General features: G+C 35.3%; 1 protein-coding gene across 7 annotated transcripts in view; it reads right to left on the bottom strand.

Annotated features, from left to right (window-relative positions):
* Positions 1–19643, bottom strand: part of MAP4K5 (mitogen-activated protein kinase kinase kinase kinase 5) — a 107023-nt gene that overhangs the window by 21598 nt on the left and 65782 nt on the right. For all 7 annotated transcript variants that reach the window (XM_021941197.2, XM_017961156.3, XM_003901777.5 and 4 more), the window contains 8 exons: positions 15472–15550; positions 7763–7821; positions 6417–6484; positions 5061–5103; positions 4027–4180; positions 2923–3020; positions 2713–2754; positions 1706–1790 (listed from right to left, as the gene is read on the bottom strand). In XM_021941197.2, coding sequence (XP_021796889.2) covers positions 1706–1790; positions 2713–2754; positions 2923–3020; positions 4027–4180; positions 5061–5103; positions 6417–6484; positions 7763–7821; positions 15472–15550 — 628 coding nt within the window. The remainder of the gene's footprint in view (positions 1–1705; positions 1791–2712; positions 2755–2922; positions 3021–4026; positions 4181–5060; positions 5104–6416; positions 6485–7762; positions 7822–15471; positions 15551–19643) is intronic.

Genomic DNA, 19643 nt, shown 5'->3' with positions numbered 1-19643 from the left:
TTTACACTAAAAGAGACTAAAGAGCTATGGAAGCTAAACGCAACATATGATCTTGAATTGGATGTTAGACTGGAAAAATACAAACAGGATGGAGACTATAAAAAATATTATTGGGACAATTAATAAAATCCAACTATGGACTTTGGATTAGAAAGCAGTAGTGTATCAATGATAAATTTCCTGATATTTATAATTGTACTGCAGTTATATGATTCTTGATCCTAGGAAGTACACATTGAAGTATAAAGAAGAGAGGAACATATTTCCAACTTATTCTCAAGTATTAAAAAAAAAGTATATACAGACAGAAAGTGGCAAAACAAATGGGGCAAAATTTGATGATTTTTGCCTGATGATTGAATATACAGGAGTTTCTTATGCTATTTTTATAATTTTTCTGTATGTTTGAAATCATATCAATTAAAAGGTTATGAACAACAACAAATTCCTTAATGAAAATATTTTTTTCAGGCTAGGCACAGGCCTGTAATCCCAGCACTTTGGGGGGCCAAGGCAGGAGGATTGCTTGAGCCCAGCCCAGCCTGGGCAACATAGTGAGACGTTGTCTCTACAAAAATAAATAAATAAATAAATAAAATAAAAAATCAGTTGGGAGAGGTGGTATACACCTGTGGTCGCAGCTATTTGGGAGGCTGAGGCAGGAGCATTGCCCAAGCTCAGGAGTTTGAGCTGCAGTGAACTATGACCGCACTGCTGCTCTCCAGCCTGGGCAACAGAACAAGACCCTGTCTCTAATAAAAATTATTTTATATATATATATATTCCCCCTGTCATACTTTTTAATAGTGGCATGTAAAGCCAATCATTATAACCTGTTTTTACTATTGTGTTTAAGTAGAAACATACATTTCCTGAAATCCTCTACTGCCTAATAGCTAATTGCCAGACACTGGGGTAGGCTTGTTCATTCCTTCCAACAAAGTAAATACGGGGAGTGATTCGTGTTTCAAACCATCACACCGAAAAGCAGAGGTGTTATGTTTGTTTTCAAAGTCACATGGTAATGACAGAGTGGGAATCCAAACCCAGATCTATTTGATTCCAAATTTTTGCCTCTAAAAATGTTTCCTTACTTCAGAAACATAGTCTAAATTTTCAAAGTTATTTTAATATCATTTCAGACTTACAGAAAAGTTGTAATAGTACAAATAATTCCTAAATACCTGTAACACAAATTCCACAAATGTTGAACATTTACTACTTCTGCTTGATCCTTCTTTCTCCTTATGTAAATGTTTGTTTTCTGAGCTGTTTAAGATAACTTACGAGCATGATGCCTCTTTACTTTGAACTATTTGTGTACATTAAGGGAAAAAAGTCATATAACCACATGACATTAATACTTAAACAATAAACAATGTTATCTAATCTATAATCCTTACTAATTGAGATTATAAATTGTCCCAATAATGTCCTTTTATAGTAAAAGAAAATTCTAAATTAAGGATGTAATCAGTTGTGATTTCTCTTTAGTCCTTTGACTAAGGATAGTTCCTATACACTCCTAAATTTTAATGCCTTTAAACCAAAACCATATCAACCTATTTAGGTTGCTGCAGGTTCCTATACCATTAGGTCTCTAAAGTCGTATTTTTAAAATAAACAACTTCGAGTCACTGATCATAAAGATCTTTCCCATAATAAATATTTTATTGGAGATGTATATAAAATTCAAACATTTTACCTTTTGTATCAGGATGTATCCAGGATGTTGCACAATTAATTTTCAAAGGACAGCCATCAAAAACTTTTGAAAAGCATGCTCCCATCTGATTTATAAAGAAAGAAATGTTGACTTACTTGATTAGAAAATTTCATATATTCTTGGAAAATAGCTAACATCACTGAAATACCAAATTTACTCTTATTTGCCTATGCTTGTTGTTTCATTCCAAAACAAAATTAATATTTTGACATCATTAAACCCCTACTACCAAGAGAGTCTCATATTCTTTCCTTTTGTAATCCACTATTTTATGGCAAAAATATCAAATTTACCAAAAGATCTACATACATGAATGATATAGTCTAGGAATTTTAAGTTAATACTATTTTTTAGGACTGACAATTATTAATGTGACACAATGGATAATTTTATTCAGTAACATTATAGTGATTACAATTGCAGCATAACTCTTTAATAGTCATAAGGGACAAAAAGGTCGATATTTATATTATACATTAGACCTTCACTGAATAAAAAAGGACAACGTATAAAGCATCCCATTCACATGATTGGTTCCCATCCTATTCATGGGATCATGGGGTTCCCATTCACAGATAACTTCCCCTGACTGGCCAGGAAGAAAGCATTAATGTAAGTTTCCCTGCTTCCTTTTCATTGTATATAGTCCAATGTGAAAATCACTTTAGAGGTAAAAAGATATTTAATCCACATCAAGAAGAGGACACAGTACTATTAATATCATCACATTAAAATTAAATAGGCCTGTGTAGGCTAATCTGATGACTCAACTGCCAGTATTCACAAAAAGTGAAACACTGCCAATTCAAATTCATGCACTCAAATTAGAATGCATGATATGATTTATAAGATATCCAAATGCATCCAATATCTTTGTATTTTATGATATCTTAACTTTCAAAGGCTCAAGTATATTGATAGCCAATATACTGCTGCTTCTAAAGAGAGAAAAAATGGCAAATAGTTCACATAAAAATATTCCTTACCAGAACTTTTGGGGTGGGTGGAAGGCCATTGATGGCTGGTTTCTATGGGAAGAATAAAATTTAATAGTGTAAGACCTCCTAAGTCTTAAAGAAAAACTTGAGACATTTAGAACTTTGGTTACTTGAATTACTGAATTAAACAGACCATGATCCTTGCATGATAAATATAGTATTATTTACAACTAATTGCTAAATGCCTGTTATACCTACAGGGAAGTCTCGTTTGTCCTTTTTTCGTGGTAACTGTGGTGCTTGTGCTGATCCTTCTGTATTTTCACTCATCAGTTTCGAAATACCATCACCATTTCCTAAAGAGAATCATGTTAAAAGTTGAATGACTACACAAATAAGTACTTTCTTTGAAAAATTACTTCCCCTTTCTCCCACTATTTGTCTCCCACTTGGATGATGCTTTATCGGAGAATATTCTCTATTCTCAGGTAAGTTAATTTATCTTTGATGCCTTTCTTTAGATTCTATAGAGGCAGCATTGCATCTTTAGCAGTGGTCTTCATCCATGTTTTTCCGTATCATGAAGAAAAAAAATCTGACCTACTGGCACTGATATGCAAGGCTTTTCATAATTGAACTTCAATCCACCTTTTGAGTTGTATCTTCCAGTATATACCCTTTAAAACTATTATAATAGACTGCATAATTCAGATTTCCCAGCTTCAGTGCATTTGATCTACCTACTGAAGGCTCATCAAGCCCTTTAACATCCTGCAGGAAGGACCAGGTGCGGTCACTCATGCCTGTAATCCCAGCACTTTGGGAGGCCGGGGCAGGCGGATCACTTGAGCTCAGGGGTTCGAGATCTCAGCCTGGGCAACATGGCGAAACCCCGTCTCTATAGGAAAAAAAAAAAAATTCCTGCAAGAGCTTACTTTCTTTATTTCCCATCTTTATCTCCCTCAGAAATCTCTGGTCTTCTGTTACATCCAGGTAATTATTTCAGAAGACACTTATATAAGCTGTCTTTCCTAATGTTATGTTTCTGTGGGTATACCTTCTGCTATAGACCCTGAAGTTCTGGAGGGCAGAAACATGCATTCACCCTTCTATATCCTATAATAAACATTTAGTAAGGATTCCAATTAGGATTGAAGTGAACTGAATCTATTTATAGCCCATCCATGCGGAATTAAAGAGCCTTTACAAAGCTTTAAGCTGTAATAGGATTGACTAAACAAAAAAGTTATTTTTTGAAATAGGAACAAATGACTCTCATTTCAGTTTTCACTTTGATTTATTCACCCAGATAACAATATCTAGCCATATGTACTCCATGGCTGCTGATACTGCTAGCCATACCAATAGAGGAAGTCTCTGCCACAGGCCCACAACTTGGGCTACTCTGTCTTCTGAGAATTTGGGGAGCTCTGTTCTCTGAATCAGGACAATGTTTTATGGTTGATGTTTTTTCTTCATCCAGGAAGTTGTCTTCAGGGTAACTGCTTATCCTTGGCTAGTGGTACAAAGACAAAAAAGTACTTTAATAGTTATCATTACACATCAGAGTTTTTAGGGAAAGGGAAATGCACCGTTTTTCTTTCTTCTATACAGTTCAATTCACTGGGCTAAGTGAGCAAAGTAAGAGGTGAGTTACTGCCCCAACACAATTATCGACTTGCCGTGTGATTTTTAATCAGCCCTAACTCAAAACTCATAAAATTTTTATAACTAATTATATAAAAATCCACAAAACTAGAAACAATCAAGAAAAATGACTCCACTAACACGTCAAATTGTAGTCATAGAATGATAAATGAACTCGTTTCCCCTCCATGTAGTCAAGTATTTTCTTCAATAAGCAATAATCTATGTTTGTCTTTTTCTTTCTTTCTTTTTTTCTTTTTTTACTGAGATGGAGTCTCGTTCTGTCGCCCAGGCTGGAGTGCAGTGGCGCAATCTCAGCTCACTGTAACCTCCACCTCCTGGGTTCAAGGGATTCTCATGCCTCAGCTTCCTGAGTAGCTGGGATTACAGGCACGTGCCACCATGCCCAGCTAATTTCTGTATTTTTAGTAGAGACAGGGTTTCACCATGTTGGCCAGGCTGGTCTCGAACTCCTGATCTGAAGTGATCCACTTGTCTCAGCCTCCCAAAATGCTGGGATTATATGGGTAAGCCACCACGCCTGACTGCCTTTTAAAAATAGCTATTACAAATACTGTATTCCTCATGAAATCTTCTTTACTATATATTTTACACCATCATACACTCTTTTTGAAGAAAACTGTATTCATCTAAAATACATTTAAGAAAATTCTAAAAAAACTCAAAATTTTTTAAAAAATTTATTATTTAAATAAGGATTTAGTGTTCAAAATCATTAAGTAGCTCACCTTAGGAGGTAGGGGAGGTGGTACTGCACGTTTTGAGGTTGATCTAATACAAAGAAGAAATGCAATTTAGATGATGATAAATGACCATAACCGAAAACATAGATACTATTAAATATGTATTAAAATCAATTCCTATACAGAGGATATAAAAGACAGATCACAATGCAGAGTATAAAATCTTTAGGAAGGCCTAAGACCTCACTCATATTGTCAAATTGTATTAGTATGTCTATAAAGATTTTAAAAAGTGGACACGAAGTCTTATTTTACTTTATGGTTATGCTTTGCTATATTTCATAGGTAATAAAAACTAAATTAACTTCTTGGTTAAAAAATTGATTCAGAATTTTAGAGTTGGGACCCATAGATTCAAGTGGGTATACCATCAAACCTTTTGCTACTCAAAGTAGGTCGTCAAACCAGCAGAACTGGCATCATATGGGAACTTTTCTAAATGTACCCTTCAGACCTACTAAGGCAGAATCTTCCTTTTAATAAGTTCTCCAGGTCAAGAAGTTTGAGAAGCACTTATCTAGTCCACTGGTCCCACACAGTTATCCACAGTCATTGAAATCAACCATGTGGCTTTCAGGATTCTTAGATCCAGTCCCAAAGACTGTATCTATTCCAGAGGTTGGCAAACTTTTTCTATGAAGGGTCAGAAAGTAAATATTGCAGGTTTTGCGAGACATAGAGTGGTTGTAACTATGGAATTCTGCTGTTACAGTGTGAAAGCAGCCATGTATGATACATAAACTAATGAGCATAGTTATATTCTAACAAACTTATTTATGGACACTGAAGTTTGAATTTCATGTAATTTCCATGTGTAATAAAATATTATTATTCTTTTGCTTTCTCTTCAACCATTAAAAATGTAATTACTATTCTTAGTTTGTGGGCTGCCATAGTTTGTTAACCCCAAACGTATAGGCCTAATATGGGAACCTAGGAATCTGCATTTCTAAAGAGCTCTGTAGGTAACTGCAGTGCACAGAGAGGTTAGGAACAACTCATGAAGGCCAGCCCGCTCACTTAATTGTTGAGGTAACTATACTGGAGAGATGAAACTGGGGCTTTTTAACTCTGTTACAGTATTTTTTTCCCATGACATTATGTGACTCACCTTTCAGTATATCATCATTACATAATATATTCTGACTAAAAACAAAAACAAATAAAAAACCTTAATGATCAATATATGATGCTTTTTGGTAAAAGTCAAAAGCTTTACCTTCATTAAAGGCAAAACTTTTTCAAGAATGTAAATTAAAACTTATTAGAATAAATCACACGCCCCATACTGTTCTTATGTAATCAAATAAAATATAGTTATTAAATTAGAAAACAACTTACTTGCCAGTATTTGCACCATCAACAAAAGGATTCCACTGTAACATGAAATTTGGGTCTGATGACAATCCCTGTAAAGATAAAAATATAGTTTAAAATGTTACTTTGTAACAGGTATTTGATTTTATTTGATTCAAGAAAACATTCCAGTATCATGATTATTAATCATCTTGGCATTCAATCAATTTTTTAATCTCTAGCTAGATTTGCTTTGTCATTTGACATATTTAGGTCAATGACTCATTATCAGTTGACCTGAACTTAAGAAATTCCATAAACATACTAAATATACCTTCAAATGTGACAAACCTCTATCAATATGTGAGTATATTCCAAAGCAAACAATAAACAACTGAATTATCTACATCATCACTCTATTAGCATGGAAAACTAAATATCATATTACTAAACTGTCATCAATTTATTGGTGCTACTACTTTTTCCTACTAGCATGGAAATTGGGGTTTTATCATACAGCAACATTTATAGTAAGAAGAGCACTACTTCCAAACGTTAAGGATGAACTCAATAGGCTATAGGTTAGGCTAACTCTAATAATATCTTGCTTCATTACTTTTTCCCTTATTTATTTATTTATTTATTTATTTATTTTTGAGACAGAGTTTTGCTCTGTCGCCTAGGCTGGAGCGCAGTGCCTTGATCTTGGCTAACTGCAACCTCCGCCTCCTGGGTTCAAGCAGTTCTCCCTGCCTCAGCCCCCTAAGTAGCTGGGATTACAGGCACATGCCACCATGTCTGGCTAATTTTTGAATTTTTAGTAGAGATGGGGTTTTGCCATGTTGGCCAGGCTGGTCTGGAACTCCTGACCTCGGGCGATCCACCTGCCTCAGCCTCCCATAGTGTTGAGATTACAGGCGTTAGCCACTGCGCCCAACCACTTTTTTCATTTTAGATAAGGAAAGAGGTAACTAAACAGTAAATTCAAAATAGGAGCAATGGTTTAAAAAGAAACTATATTAACAAATAAAATACATTTAAAAAATAGTAAGGCAATACAGAATGTAGAATTTACTATAAACTAAACAGAATCATTAAAAAAAAAAAAAAAAGGTCCTGAGAGCTTAAAGCTGAGAATCAAATTCTGTGTATTTAATGACATCAAGTAAAACCTTCAAAAAACTAACGAGGTTAAAATGAATGATTGAAAGAGTGTATTACATTGTACTCTAGTAAAAATACAACTATAAACTTTTAAAAACTTTAATATGGGAAAAATCAAAATTAATGCTTAAAAGAGTATATTACTTTGTTTTCTAAAGTACTACTAACTCAAAAAAAATTTTCTCAAATCTTAATGTGAAAATAATGCTTTAAAAATTAATTCTTACCATTTCATCTCGTGCTTCTGTTTCTTTTCTCAGAGGAGGTTCAAATTGTAATTTGTCAACTGCAAAATATATAACAGGTATGTACAAACTCAGCATCTCAGGGTTGATCTCAGAAATGTAATGGCAAGTTTGTATATGGTGTGGGGGAGGGAGAAAGAAGAGGGGAGAGAAGAGAAGACAAAAAAATCCTTGACTACAAGAGTATCCCTTTGTTATGCTTACCAAAAGTAAGTAACAAACTGGGATCTTCCTAACATCTCTACTTAATTCTTGGTTGGAATAAGGAAATTAAACAAACAGTTCTTTTTGTAGAAAAGAGATTTTCAAAGATTCATCAAAAGTAAATGACTAAGTAAAAACTTTAAAGATTTTCTCTACGCTGTAGACTCTGTTTTGAGACAGTTTAAGCTATAGCTTCATGATAGAGATGAACTAAGAAAAACTACCTATAAATTACCTAAAAAGAACAAATGACTTCTATGAAATTAAATGTCACAAGGAATCTGATATATTTTGCTAAATATGTATTTTATTTGACCTAGTCATACTGACTTCAGAATTATTCAAAATATTCAAAGAGTAACTTTTGTATAAAATATTCTAAAACAGAGAAAAGGAGGGTTTATCACTTCCTCATAAAGTATTTAAAATTAAAAAATTCTAAAATCTAATGTGACTAAAAGCCCTCCAAATTTTTTTAAACACTCATACTTAATTCATAGAGATGCAAAATTCCTAAATACAATCTTAGCAAACAAAATACTTTTAAAAAGCACTTTCAAATAGGATCCAGTTGTCCTTATTTCTAAAAACAAGATTTATAAAAAGCAAATACAAAGTACTGACATAACTCATCACATTAAACAGAAACAGTATGTCATAAATTTTTCAATAAAAGTTTGGAAGACATTCCATAAAATATAGTATCTACTTTAAAAAATAAAAAGTCCTTGGTCATTAATGACTTATTTAACATAATTAAAAACATCTGAATTCAAGAACTACTATTATAATTCATAAAGAACCTCGTTAGTCTTTTGAAACAGAGATGAACTAAGGTTTATTTTTGTGACAACCAGAAACACTGGCAAGCAGGTCTAGAGCTGCATTATAAAAAGCACAAATGTGAAAATAATATATTACTTTTTTTTTTTTTTTTAAGATGGAGTCTCACACTCTTGTTGCCCAGGCTGGAGTGCAGTGGTGCAATCTCAGCTCACCACAACCTCCGCCTCCCGAGTTCAAGCTATTCTCTTGCCTCAGCCTCCCGAGTAGCTGGGACTACAGGTGTGTGCCACCATGCTTGCTAGTTTTTGTATTTTCAGTAGAGATGGGGTTTTACCATCTCATGAGGTTTCCTGACCTCAGGAGTTCCTGACCCTAGTTGATCTGCCTGCCTAAATCTCCCAAGGTGCCGGGATTACAGGTGTGAGCCACTACGCCTGGCCATTTTTAAATAACAGAAATTGGACTTACCCTTCTGTATAAACAACTATCTACATGTAATACATATATATGTCTGCATGTTTGTGTGTGTACAAACTAAAGCAACTGTTTGAAGGCAATGCACCACAGACACCATAAGGCTGTGATTCTTAAAAGAAGGAAAATACATGGTGATAAGAGCCATATTTACCCTGACTTTCTGCCTGGGGGCACTTTCCAAACGAGGATACAAGAAAATGGAGCCCAAAGAGAAAGTAACAGTCTCAACAGGTGAAGGGACAAGGATTTTAATTTGGCGCTGCTAAGGTAGAGGGCACAGTCCCAAAAATAAGAAAGCTGTATAAAGGAGGAACTCCAAAAATATGCAAAGAGGTTTTCTTAAGTCTTTGGCTGAATACCAAGAGCAAAGCCAGAGTATGCAAGGTATCTCAGAAAACGGCTAACAGAGAGCTGTGAGTTTCTGGAGATCCCACTGTACCAGGAAAAATTTGGCTTTCTACCAGAGGAAAGACCTTGCTGAATACTCTAAAACCTGACACAAGCCTTGAAAGGATTAAGTAGACATATCAGGTAATTAACTCTTTAAAGAAAGAGGATAAAATCCAGACTCTCAACATTGTATTACATTGTCCAACATACAATAACAAAAACAACTGAAGAAGCCAGGAAATAGGAACCCATAACCAGTTAAAAACAAATTACTAAAAACAGACCCAGAGGTGACACAGATGTTAAAATCAGCAGACAAGAATTTCAAAACAGCGATTATAAATACGTTCCAGGATTTAAGAGAAAAGACAAACACAGTAAGTGAGCAGATGGAATAGCTCAGTAGAAAAACAGAAATTATATATATGGATGTATGTGTACATACAGGTATATTACATATATGACTGAAAGTCTAGATCCAAAAAACGCTTGCCTGAAATAAAATTCACTGAATGGGCTTACCAGTAGACTCAATAGTATAAAAAAGATCAATGAGCTTCAAGTCAGGGCAAGAAAAACAAAACTGAAGTACAGTGAAGGAAAAAAAAAAAACTTATGTGTGGATACAGGGAGAAGAGTGGAGTGGGAGTACAAAGCCTCCATGACCTATGGACAACATTCAGTGTTCTTACATATATAACTGGAGTCCCAGAAGCAGAGGAGACAGACTGGGGCAGAAATTTTGAATAAATAGTGGCCAAGCATTTTCCAAATTTGATAAAAAATATTAACCTACAAATCTAAGAGGCTCAATGAGCCCAAGACAGAACACAAAGAAAAAAATGTAGTTAGACACAACACAAATTGCTTAAAAAAAACCAAAACCCACAAAAATTTCATATTGCAGTACCTCATATCTTTTTTTTAAAAAACTGAGTTGATGTCATGAATTGGGTTGTAATTTGCAGCTTTAAAAAATACTCATGTAGAAGAACATACAGATATGCTACAGTTCAGGTTCCCCCCCCCCCAAAAAAAAATAGTTATTCTGTCAATATAGGTTTTTATTTGGTAGTTATATGTCTATTTTTAGGATGAATACAGCTTGTCAAAAACCCTCAACTATACCAATGGTTAAAAAAAAAAGTGTCTTGAGTTTGTGCTTCCTACTTGGGAAATCTGTGATTACTTCTCTGGAGACAGAAACACTTACCTCCCTAGAACTGTTACTAAACAGATTTGTAAGACAATATAGATGCTTCTTAACTGACAAAGGCTTGACTTACAATTTTTATGACTTTCTGGTGGTACAAAAGTGATATGCACTCAGTAGAAACTGTACTTTGAATTTTGGTCTTTTCCCAGACTAGCGATATATGGTATGATACTCTCTTGAGAGATGCTGGACAGCGACAGCAAGCCGCAGCTCCCAGTCAGCTACCCTAACATTAAATATTCTGAGCATGTTTAAGCTGGCTGGGCTAAGTTATGGTGTTTGGTAGGTTAGGTGTGTTAAATGTTTTTTTTTGCCTTATGATATTTTCAACTTAAATGGGTTTATTAGGATGTAACCCCACCGTAAATCAGGGAGCATCTGTACATCTTACTCAAAATCTCTATTGCCTTTATCACTCTTAGCCTTCAGGTAAGATAAACAGGACAAACAGAAATCTCAAACTGAAGTTGGTTAAACTTTCAGAAATCCTGAGGCTTCCTTAGCCTAAAGGGTTTTTTGTTGTTGTTGTTTTTCTCCTTTGCCTGAATGTCAAGTGACAGCAGTTCCCCTTGGAGTTCATTAACTCTATGAATCAAAAAATCTGGGCATCCTATACATCTGGGAATACTGCCATTAACTCAAGTTACTATGTTTATTACATTTCCAGTTATTAACTGGAACTCAGAGTACACACAGTTTTCCATTCAAACAGGTCCAGGAAGCATTTCCTCTGAAACAACCTTTACATTAAAATTCAGAAACTGTCTTCTGGAAAACTGCCCTCTAAACTCAATACATAGAATTTTGCCAGGTATTGTTAATAACTAATGCAATGGTAAAATAGGGTGTTGATCCCTGTATTCATGTCTCTCTAATATAGAGACATACGCCAATCTTAAATTGCTGGAAGACTGTCCCAGCAGGGCACCTCAAAAAGAGGTGACAAGGAATCCTTCTGAAGCAGATGACTACAAAAAGAAGAGAGCCGCCACCCAAGTCAGTTGTACCAAAACTGATAACTACATGAAGTGTAAAGTCTGCCCAAGACCCATGGAAAGATAACTGGAGCTGCTGGTTACTTTAACCTGCAACAACAGTACTTTATTTTCTTAGTCACATTTCCCCCGGCTTTTTGCTAGCTGGAGGTTTTGGACTGTTGACAGATAATTGTTACTTCTTTATTATGATACCTGTAGAGTCCCTATTCTTACTATTGCCCTTTGCAGCCGTAGTCAGCCTGGAGTATGAGTCTAACACCTGGCTGAAATTTACTCATGAGTCAGCTAAAATTATACAACTAAACTAACTGTTAGGCTTATACTCTTTGTGAATACCTCCTATCTTCCCTTGGTGCCAATTCCTTGTAATCAGTTGGTTTCCTAGGTAACTGGGCTCAACCACTAATACACTCTTCAGATGACAAACCAAAAAAAAAAAGAAAAAAAAATTAGGTAATTTAGCTAATACACTCATATCTGAATCAGACTGAGAAAGTAAGAAATCTTTCTTGCCATTAATGAGGCTGAAAGGACAGACACAAATCCAAATGCAAAGTCAACAAGAAACAATGTTTCTCCCAAGGATATTTTGTACGTGTAAAGTTTCATATAATGACCCCCTCTGAGTTATTCTGCTTTCTGAGAAATCTCTCTCTCTAAAATCACTGACTGCCAGAAACATTGCTATATGAAATCACATTAAGAATGAATCATCCTATTCTTGCCTGGACTAAATCACTGACACAGAGAAACAGACTCAATTTCCAATCCAGATGCAGAGCTTCAAATAAAGGCATATTTGAACACAACACTTCAAAAAGTTTCCAAGGAAACATACTCCTGGGTTTACTTTAACAGCAGAGACCCTTTCATACACATCCCTACTTTGCATTAAGTCATCACTTAAAATTCACCTGAACTCCACTCTTCCCAAAATCGTGTATTTCTTTTCCCTTGTTTGATGAAATGTTGAATGGTTTGGTTCCTCTGGTGTGTGTTCTCTCTCATTGCAAGGAGTCAGTAAACCTGACTGTGTTGGACTACACGTTTGTCCCTGGTGGTCTTAGACTGATTGGGTATGATTCCTAATAATAATTTATGTCCACTAAAAATACATGGTAAGAATGGTTACAGTAGTCATAATAGCCCAAAACCAGAAATAAATCAAATGCTCATCAACAGAAGAATGGATAAATTATGGTATGGTCATACAATGGAGTATTACCATATAGTGAAAACTGAACTATTTCTACACATGACTCTAACAGACATAATGTTGAGTAAAAGAAGCCAGGAACAAAAGGGTGCTTTTTGTATGATTCTATTTACCTGAAGGTCAAGATCAGGTAAAAGCCAGTTTATGTGACAGAGATCGGAATAGTAATTTGCCTGGGGAGAGGGAGGGCAGGTGAGTATAGAATTTAAGAATACTGATTGTGAAGGCTCTCATGAGGGAAACTTCTGAGATTCTGATAATGTTCTACATTCGTATTTTTAGCTGGGTGCTAGCTATATGAGTGTATATATTTTAAAATTTATCCTGGAGTATTCTTAAGATTTGAGCATTTTACTATATATAAGTTATCACTTCAATTTAAAACACTGAAACAAAAACAAAGTAGAAATAAATAGCATAAAATCTATTGAACAAACAAAAGCAAAGTGGTAAAACACTCCTGATAAATACAAAGAAGTTTTAAAGACAAGTCATTAATAAAGTGACCTTCTACTCTACCACTTTCTGTCTGGTGCTTTAAGCACATGGAGCTCACTCTATGAGGATATTAGTATTTTGGGCTAATATCATGGAATATAAAAGAACTAGATCTTATCTCTGAAAAAGCCTATTTTGGTTAAGAAGACTGAATATCATAAATATGTCAACTCTCCCAAAGTATTAAGATCTCTGTAAAAACAGTTTTTTTTTTTTTTTTTTAAACCACAAAAGCTGATTCTTAAGTTTATGTGGGGAAGGCACAATAGCCAAATGTCATAATGAAAAATAAGTGTGACAAGGTACATATGTGTGTGTGGTGGGGAGGGGCAGAGAGTAGGAGTAGGATTAGTTCTAACAGATATTATCAAGACATAATAATCAAAAGTATGCTACTGGCACAAAAACAGACATTTATGCAACAGAATAGAATTTCCAGAAACAACCCTAAAATATGTATGGCAATTCAGTATATAATAAAGATGGCATGTCAAATCCATGAGTAGAAAGACTGCATTTTCAATAAATAATGACACTGAGTTGTCATCTAGAAAGAAACTCAAGTTGCAATCCATACTCATACCTTCTACCAAATAATTTATATCAGATTTTTAAATATTAAAAAAGAAACTAAAAACACAAGAAACAATAGGAAAATTATTTTATAACTTTGGAATCGAGAAAGCCTTCTAAATATGACACAAAACCCCAAAACTATACGAGAAAAAACAGATAAAACAGACTACATTAATGGAATACTACAGAACTACATAAAATAAAGAATATGTTACAATGGAATATCAACTTTGCTACTTTTCTCTTTAGTATTTGAGGCCCACAGACTTCATCTCAGACTATAAAAGGAGAGAACAGCATAAGAAGATATCATCGATCTAGGCACTAACAAAGATACTAAATCCTGAATTACTGGCTTAATTATGAAAAGGCCTGATTGAAACAACTGAGAAGGGAAGGATACTCTCCAGTGACTAAGAGTTTTAAAGCTGCGCCCATAAAGCTAGATGTTTGGGTTTATGAAAACTCAGACTTAAACAAAATGCACACTGCCAATAATTCTAATTAGTTCAAATATTTAATGAATTATCTTCCTCTAGTATGGTTTACAATTTTATTGATTTTGTTAGTCATAAACCTTATTTTACTGTAAACTACTTTAAATCTCTCAGAACAAGTATTCATTTAAGGCAATAAACCAGAGAAGAACTAAAATTTCTTTATGAATCTGTTGTTCTAAATTAATTTGGCTAAGGTGACAAATACTGAGAGGAAATTTTCACTGGTCAATGATTAATTTATTAAATTAAAAACCAATCTCTCTTTTGAAATATTTCCTTTAGAAAAGATTCATCTTAGTGCTAATCTGATTTTTAAAACCTGAAACCAACCCAAACATGCAGTGAGAGTAAACTGGCTAACTACAATAAATCAATTAATGAAACAGAATGCAATCGCTAAACAGAATGGTTATAAAGTCTACGCTAATATATGGAAATTAGTTTTATTATTAAGTGAAATTTTATGCATAGTATAAATTCATCCATGTAAAAATACACATGGAAAATGAAAGAAGTGTGGCAAAATATTAACTATGGGTTGGCTCTGGGTGATGTGATTGTATGCAATGTTAATTTTCTATTTTTTTTCTTGCAGATTTTCAGCAATGGGCATGATTATGTCCATAATTGGAAAATAAAAATTATTCAAAAATTATAAACCAAGGGAATTCCATTGAAACCAGAAAAGCAATCCCTATTTTAGAAGTATTCTGATATGTTGAAGTATGTAGTCTTAATTAGTCTGAAATTTTATTATTCTACAAAACATACAAGAACACCCAGCACAACCCTCCAAAACCACCAACGGAAAATGTAAACCAAACACATACAATTTATTTCTGAAGCTGTCCGTTCAGCTCTGGCATTCCTGTTTGTAGATCTAATGGTATGACGAATGATTGCATGGGGCTGTGAATATAAGCATAATATATATACTTTAACAAATTTCAATGATAAAGTTAAAAGGTCAAACTCTCTTATCATTTATTGATAAATATGAATATCTACTAGTAAATTATAGGATAAACATAAAACAAATACAATGAATGCTAAAATACTTTGGAAGGTTTTTCACTTGTTCCATGTTTATACTGTATAAAATACTGAAGAGATTCAAAGACACACACAAATCTTATCCTCAAAGAGCTTATAGTCTAGGGAGGTAAGACACACAAATACTCACAGATAAGAAAATGGCAAGCACTTTTCATTAAGAGGATAAATGGACTACTAGTAAAGCCCAGTGGAGGGAGAAATGACTTTGACCTGAAGGGGTATAGTTCTTCATGAAAGCTGTAATCTCATCTGGGGCCCTGAAGTACCAGTAGGCACTAAATATGCGGCAATGTGGGAAAAGCATTCTAGATAGCAGAAAGGATATGAACAAAGTGAGGTAAGAAATAACAGGAAATTGTGGAGTGTTTGTAGGGAGTGGGGGTTGGTTATTATTTGGTTGCAGTGAAGATCAGGTGATGAGATGACAAAGATGGAAAGACAGACTGTGAGGGTGAGCCCGATCATCAAAGGCTCTGAATGTCAGTCTGGGTATCTTCACCTCAGTTTCTTGGCAAAAGGAATTTTTTGGAGACTTTACAGCAAGGAAATGGCATTGCCAGTGTCAACTTTAAGAGTTATCTATTAAGTATGTATGAGACTACGGAGGAGAGAAATACTGGATACAGGGAGATTGAGTAAGAATATTGTAGTAAACCAAGTGAGAAGCATGCTACTTCTACCCACTGTGCAGAACCTCCTGCTCTTTTGAAGTTAGGCCTTCAGCTCAACCCCTATTTACCAAATTTCTGATGACTCACTCTCATTCACTGATGGCTCTGAAAGTGGCTCATCTGTTTACCTCTTACTTCAATACCCACCAACACACCAAATAAATTCAAAGCCCCAGGAGGATCCATTGTTCTAGACTTATTTTCTGACCCCATCTTCAAAGACACTCTCATATATTTAAATGTACTCTCAACTCCTAAAAATCACAGCTTGGACCCTGTCATCAACTCTGATGCATGAATTTCCTCTATATTACAAATCTCCGATGTTTTGAGTTTACTCCCTCACTTACTCCCATTACACTTGTTCAACGTTCCCAATGGAATATCAAGTGCATTGATCCATTACTTTCTCACTCTCCATCAACATCTCTCCTTATCTGGTCTATGTCTGGTAGCACATAATTTGAAGTGATTTCTTGCAAAAATCCTAAATTCCCTTTGCCCCACTATCTTTTAGTAGACTGGGACAGCAAAATGCCAATCCTGGATAAACTCAACTGGTCACCTTTGCATTTACACATCTGGGGTATCAATCATGCTGGAGGAAAATTATACAGTAGAACACACTGAAAATTCATCTAATCTGAGCTCTGACTCTAGTCATTTAACCCTCCATTCCCCTCAATTACTATTCCGTACCTTCTTCACGTTCTTCAAACCTACCCATTTTCCTTCACCCACACAGATCACTTCACCACTTACTTCACAGAGAAAATAGAAATCACCAGCTACACTGCATTACCAACCATCCCTTTCTCTAATGGAAGAGCAGTGTTGCGTCTCCCTGCTTTCTTCTCATGGACTCTGCCTTTCCATCTTGCTTCCCTTGACTCTTCTGTCTATTGGACAGTTTTATGAGCATTTAACGAAAGAAAAAGCATGAAAAAAAAAATCCTTCTCCAGCTTATTCTCTTCCAGCTACTGCTCTACCCTATCCCTCCCTTCACAGCTCAATTTCATAAATGAATTGCAATACATATCTTTCAAACCAGTCAATCTAGCTCCCCTTCCTCTATTAGAAAATTATCCCTGTTAAACTCATCAAACACTAACCACCTAAAGCCAAAAACTAGTTTAACTTAATTTCTATGTTCTCATTGAAACTCTCCTTTCTTCTTTCAATGTTCCTTATCAATCTCCTCTGCTATTGCCCTTTGCCTACTTGATCCTTAAATTTTGGGAGAAATCTCAGGTTCTGTGCTAGGCTCTCTTCTCATTCTACATGCTTCCCTTGGGTGATCACATTTACTCTTAAGGCATCAACTACATGTGTATCTAATGACTCTCAAATTTATATTATTATTATTTTATTTACTTTTATTTTTTTGAGACAGGGTCTTGCTCTGTCACCCAGGCTGGAGTGCAGTGGCACAATCATGGCTCACTGCAGCCTCGACCTCCTGCACTAAAGTGATCTTCCTACGTTGGTCTCCCAGGTAGTTGGGACTACAGGTACCCGCCACCAAGCCTTGCCAATTTTTAAAATTTTTTTGTAGAGACAGGGTCTCACTGTGTTGCCCAGGTGGGTCTCTAACTCCTTGGCTCAAGTGATCCTCCCACCTTAGGCCCTCCTAAACTGCTGGGATTACAGGCATTAGCCATCATACCCAGCCTCAAACCTGTACTTTTAATACAAACTTTTCTCTCCAAGCTACAATGACATATTTAGCTCCTTACTAGACATTTCCATTTGGAAGTTCTATGCAACATCTTCTTCAGTATAAAACGCAACTCATCTTTCTTCCCAAACCTGATTTTACCATAGTGTTCCTATCTTAGTAAATGGTTATATCTTACATCCAACCGCTCAAGTCAAAATCTGGTAGTAATTCTTTTCTTATTCCTTACCTTCATGTCTTCATCCAATCATTAACTCTCTCATATAATTCTTAAATTAATCCACTTTTCTCCATCCTTGCTCTACCATCCTAGTTTACCATTATTTTTATCTTGTATGATTTCAACAGTCTTTTAACAGGTTTTCAGTAATGAACTCACCATTCTGAAGTCACTGAGATCTTTAAAAAATGCACATTTTGATTACGTCACTCCCTTACCCTTTAATGGCTTTCTACTACCCTTAGACTAAAGCCCAACATTTTAAACACAGTTTGATAGACGGTATTTAGCTCTGTATCGTTATCTTCTATCACTTCCTTCTTCCCTATTTTCTGCTCTATTCAGACTGACTTTTCTTTCTCTCTCATTCTCTCTCTTTTATTCTTCCCCTGAGACAGGGTCTCATCCTGTCACCCAGGTTGGAGTGCAGAGACGCGATCTCGGCTCACTGCAACCTTTGCTTCCCAGACTCAAGCGATTTTCCAGACTCAGCCTTCTGAGTAGCTGGGACTACAGGCGTGTGCCTCCATGCCCAGCTAATTTTTTTGGTATTTTCTGTAGAAATGGGGTTTCACTATGTTGCCCAGGGTGGTCTTGAACTCCTGAGTTCAAAGTGATCTAGCTGCCTCAGCCTCCCACAGTGCTGACATTACAGATGTGAGCCACCGCGTCCAACCCAGACTGTCTTTTCTTTAGTTTCTTATGTACAGTGCCTTCTCCCTTATCACCAGGCTTTCAAACATGTTATTAACACCTCTGCTCAGGCCACTTACATTTATTCTCTTCCTCGAATTCTGACTTATCTTTCAGGTTTTCAGCTTAAATGTCACTTCTACGATAGTGAGTTTTTTCCTGCCCCTATAATATCCCTCCATAGCACCTTTTACCTCCCATTCCATCACATGTGTAAATTAGTCATCGGTATTTCTGAATTTCCTTTGAGACTATACTGTGAGCACTATAAAAGCAGGGATAATGTTAGTCTCATACACCATTGTGCCCCCAACTGCCTGGCACATGGTTTTGCATTTCAAGAATTGAAAAGTATGGTGACATCATTAAACAGAAATAGAGAATTCAGAAAGTAGAGTAGATTTGGGAAGCCCAGCAAAATGTGGTAAAAAATAGGTGTTTGGTTATTTACATAACCAGTGAAAGGCAAACTGGAGAATTGAGTAATATCTAACTCTACATTTATGCAAGAATAACTTTACTTTCTTTAAACAATGGATCTTTAAACAATTAAAATACTTATTAATCCCAAGTTGCAAACAGTGGTTCAAGTAGAAAACAATTTTATGTATGGCTGGTTTATTTAATATTTCCACTTCAAGTTCATTTAACATTCAACTAAATATTCACTGGGTACTCACGAC

This window comes from Papio anubis, chromosome 7, assembly GCF_008728515.1.
Source record: "Papio anubis isolate 15944 chromosome 7, Panubis1.0, whole genome shotgun sequence".
Lineage (NCBI taxonomy): Eukaryota > Metazoa > Chordata > Mammalia > Primates > Cercopithecidae > Papio > Papio anubis.
Note: the sequence above shows the minus strand (reverse complement) of the source record. Positions and strands in the feature narration are given on the sequence as shown.